The sequence below is a fragment of the Hyaloscypha bicolor genome (genome assembly GCF_002865645.1).
Source record: "Hyaloscypha bicolor E unplaced genomic scaffold K444scaffold_50, whole genome shotgun sequence".
In the NCBI taxonomy this organism is placed as follows: domain Eukaryota; kingdom Fungi; phylum Ascomycota; class Leotiomycetes; order Helotiales; family Hyaloscyphaceae; genus Hyaloscypha; species Hyaloscypha bicolor.
The window spans coordinates 877,241-881,908 of record NW_020194552.1 but is presented as its reverse complement, the minus strand read 5'-3'; the positions used below and the strand labels follow the sequence as shown (position 1 = coordinate 881,908).

General features: G+C 47.5%; 1 protein-coding gene across 1 annotated transcript; it reads left to right on the top strand.

The window, feature by feature from the left end:
- Nucleotides 1-1,414: 1,414 nt before the first annotated feature.
- Nucleotides 1,415-3,944, top strand: K444DRAFT_522863 (uncharacterized protein; the record flags this gene model as incomplete). Its single annotated transcript, XM_024874238.1, has 2 exons — nucleotides 1,415-1,860; nucleotides 1,910-3,944. The coding sequence occupies 2 exons, from the start codon at nucleotides 1,415-1,417 to the stop codon at nucleotides 3,942-3,944; spliced, it is 2,481 nt and encodes an 826-aa protein (XP_024740533.1).
- Nucleotides 3,945-4,668: the final 724 nt, after the last annotated feature.

The window sequence follows — 4,668 nt, the reverse complement described above, 5'->3', positions numbered from 1 at the left end:
TCGCATTTAATGCACCATTTATTAGAGGAGACGCGAAACAAGCGCCAGTGCATATCGAGGAGTATTATTTTTGAAATCTGTATTTCTCTAGTTACGTTAATCGCATGTTACAAGCATTGAAGTACTATCCGAGCCGCGAATGATTTGAATCCTCTTAGATCGACAGATCCCAAGAGTGCCACGACATGACTTATTGTGCTAGTAAGCTTTGCTGGATGATAACCTAAAGTTTTGGCCACAAAGATCAAGGTCGCAAGAGTTAACCCGAGGTAGGCAAATAGACTCTTCCCGGCTCGAGTCATTCGCTAAATCTACCGCGGATCACTTACCTTTACTAACAAATCCCAAACTTTCCAACAGCCATCTAGAATAAGCCTCTCCAACATTGGTTTTTTTCCCCAGCACATCACAATGGATCAATCAACAGACGATCAAGTTATCAGTGCTCTCCCTCGCCAAATCAGCAAGAGCCATGGACACTATAGTCCATGCAATGGGAGGGAGAGGGGAGGCAATAACACCATCTCCACAGCCCAGATCAACACCCAAATCCTTTCTGCTATCAGCCAAAACATCGTACTCATCAAGGTCATCCTCAACAATTGCATCACTTTTAACAGCAAAGTCACGAAACCAGTCATCAAGAACTGCCGCTTGTCCGACTGCGATTCGAGAACACACTCATCCAGAATTCCAAGACAATGCCATGTCAGAATATCACCAGTCCCTTGTCTTTTATTCAATTCCCTGCGGAGATTCGAAGCAAGATATTCTGGGCTGCGCTGAAGGGATGTAGCTGAATGTAGGGTTTAATTCCGAATCTAGTTGTCGCTTCAAAGTGGATCAGATGCTATACCGCAAGGTCGTATATCTGTCGAATTCATAAGTAGGATCTCAATCCCCCTAATTCTGAAGGGAAAATAGGTAGATGCAGTGGAATAGGTCACGTGATCATCAAATATTCGGCTGAAAAGATCTCCTTGAATGAATCCAGTTGGCAAAGAGAGTCTTATTCACTTCCATAGATCGCGCCTCCTTTCTAAACAGAATAAAGTTATACAATTCAGAGGAGAAGGCCAGACCAATCGTGGAACAGGCTAAGTTTAGACTAGCGAGAATAACTAGCGTTGCAGCTGAACAACCTTCACTTCTCATCTCGAACATCTCGACATCGCTGCATATCATCCCATCATGCAAGCTCTGTGCCTGGGCGCCACACAAAGTTCATCAAGAGACTATAATGGCGGAAGCACTTGCTGTTGTGGGCATTGTCTCCTCAATCATCCAGGTCGTGGAATTCTCGACAAAAGTGGCGGAGCGCCTCAATGACTTCGCATCCACGGTCGGAGAAGTCCCAAGGGCATTTCGACATATCCAGACCGAGTTGCCTCTCATAATTGACAGCTTGAGACGGATGAAAAAACAGGCAGAATCTGGAAGCGTCGAGTCAGCAACCACAACTGCCGTATGGCCGGTGCTCAAGGATTGTCAAAGGGAGATCACGCGCCTTCAGAACATTCTTGATAAGACTGTGCCCTCTGTTGGGGATTCATCTTGGGAGCGGCGGAAGAAAGCGTTTTTGAGTCTCGGAAAGGACAAAGAAGTCGAAGAGATTGCAGATTCACTCTCGAGATACGTTCGAGTTCTCACTCTACACCAAGCACTTGAAGGCTCGAAGCCGGACTCACAGGCCCCACCGAAGTACGAACCAGCAAGGCCCCGATATTTCACATTGGTTCCATTTGATCGGAACGCCCACTTCGTCGACAGGGAAGACGTGTTTAAGCAAATTGATGATAGTTTCAGGGTCAGGAAGGGAAGTCAACCAAAAGTGGCTCTATTTGGTCTAGGTGGCATTGGGTGGGCCATTCGATCGATCGAAACCTCAACCAACGCTGACTTTGTTCAGAAAATCGCAAATCGCGCTGGAGTATTGTTTCAGGCGGAAAGAAAAGGATCCGGAATGTTCGGTTTTTTGGGTCCACGCTGCCACCATTGCGCGCTTTGAAGAAACTTACAAAAGAATTGCAACCGAGTGCGGCATCATTGCTCAAGAAGAAGAAGCTCAAGTGGACGCAACCATGCTCGTCCAAAACTGGCTAGAAAACCGTCACGAAGGCCGTTGGCTAATGGTTGTTGACAACATCGATGATACCGAGGTTTTTTTCAAGGAGCCTATGACTAACCAGAAAACTGTGTCACAGTGTATTCCGCGAACATGGAAGGGATCGTTATTGTTTACAACAAGGAGCCGGGATATTGCTATTGATTTGATACTCCCGGCCAAACCCATTCCTGTTCCCGTATTGACCAAGTCTGAAGGAGCAGAGCTCCTTCGCAGCAGGCTTCCAGGTAACCACTCAGAAGAACACATCATTGAATTGCTTGAAGAGCTGGAATACATACCTCTGGCAATTACACAAGCAGCGGCCTTTATGTCTAAGCGTCGAAGAACAATCCCTCAGTATCTCGACTTGTATCGAAAAAGCGATTCAGCGAGAGTTCGGATGTTGTCTTACGAGTTCTCAGACCACGGAAGGCAGTATAATTCCATGGAATCTGTGGCCAAGACATGGACGATCTCATTTGAATCTATTCGAAGAGGCAATCCTAGAGCAGCTGATTTGTTATCTTTGATGTGCTATTTTGACCGACACGCAGTTCCCGCCACCTTGCTCACTGGGGAGGATGAAGACGAGTTGGATTTCGAGGACGCGGTGGCAGTCTTGTGTGCCTTCTCCTTGATCGAGTCCGATGAAGCCGGAACCAGCTTTGATATGCACAATCTCGTACAGCTAGCTACAAAGCTATGGTTGATTGACGAAAATAAAGGAGAAGAAGACAAATGGGCGTTTGAGGCCCTGAAATCACTTGCTCGCAACTTCCCAGCCCCACTTCACCACACTACGCCGGAATACTGGCAGCTTGGCAGAGATTTTCTGCCACATGCACAGCTCATTCTAGCACATCCTTTCAAAACTCAACGAGACCAGATTGAACTCGCACGGGCTACTCTACTGTTTTCGGTTTCACGTTACTTGCACTGGCGTGGTGCAGTCATGGACGCTAAAGTCAAGAACGAAGAGTCGTTAAAAATTCGGGAGAGGATACTCGGGGAAAAGCATCTAGATACGTTGCGAAGTATGAGCCAATTAGCATGGATGTATCCGTGGATTAGCATGGAGCAGGAAGGAGTGGACTTGGGCCAGCGCTGCCTCGAATTACGCCGGGAAGTGCTTGGGCCTGAGCACCCCGAGACACTTGATGGCCTCAGTGATCTTGCAATGGCCTACCAAATGCAAGGCAGATTGCTGGTATCCGAAGAAATGCAGCGACAAGCTTACGAAGCTAGTCAGCGTGTCAATGGACCTGAACACCTCGATACTTTGAACTGCTTGAGCCACCTCGCATCCGTCTTAGATGACCTGGGGAGATATAAAGAGGCGGAAGCAGAGTTGAGGAAAGTAATCCGAATCAAGTCTCGAGTGCTTGGAGAAGAAAACTCGTCCATATTATCCGAGATGCATAATCTTGCATTTACACTCGAACATCAGGGTCGGCACAAAGAGTCTGAGGAAGTATACCGGCAGGTCTTGGCACTGAAGACTAAAATTTATGGGAAGACGCACGTGGAGACTGTTACTACACTTGTGAACCTGGTTTTGCTGCTTCAAGATCAAAAGAAGTACTTCGATATCCAGGAACTCTCTGGTTGGTTTTCGGGGGAGGCGGAGCTCGTACAGGAAAATGAGAATCCAAGATTGAGACAGGCGATGCGAACGTTGAGGAGGTTTTCATTTCGCCCGCCAGGCGACGTGGCAAGCGAAAGCTCTGATTCTGGATACAGCGATGACGAGGGTGGAGAGGAATTGGCTGCGGTTGCCGAGGAGAAGGAGGACTTGAAAAGAGGGGAAAACCCGAACAAGATCTTGGAGGTGGCTTAATATGATGCGACGATTTCACATCGATGCCGGAGCAATGTAACAATTTTGAACGCCATGATGCTATCTATACCCGTCATCAGGATTTCTAATACACCCATCGACAGATTACTATCTCAGTTTTGGATGGGGTAAGTAGAAAAAGGGCCACAAGGTGGTCTGCGTCTGGAATGTATGGAGATAACGTTTTGAAGGCAGAGGACGACAGCTTCGTCACTTGGTCTCCCTCAGCAGCAGCCCCCATAAATGTTTGCTTCAGCATCGGATTCGCCTACCAGCCCTTTCGAACTGTTCAAGCATGCCCAAAACTTTATCAGGAAAGCAAAGCTTTGGCAGGCCTTCTCCAACTTCCAGTCGTTGTGACATCGCCAAGACAGAGGGAGCTTGTTTCAATCCAATACATAACTACAGGGTTTTTCTATCCCGGTTTTGACAGTATCGTTCCTTCTCGGTCCCGGGACATTACATGAACTTCATTTCCGAAGCCGGCATTATGGTTACACCGATATGCGAGTTCGAAGGTGAGCCCCTTCACGAAGCCGAATGCCTGGGACGTTAAATACCAAGTCCTTGTCGATGGCATTGATGAAACCTCTTCGTTCTCATTCGTAACTGAGCTTTTCTCACGCCAAGTTTGTCAGCCTATAATTTCAAATGACCAGAGTCCTTCGTACAGGTGGCAATGGCTTCGTTGCTGCCCACATCTTCGAACAGCTGTCCCCCACCG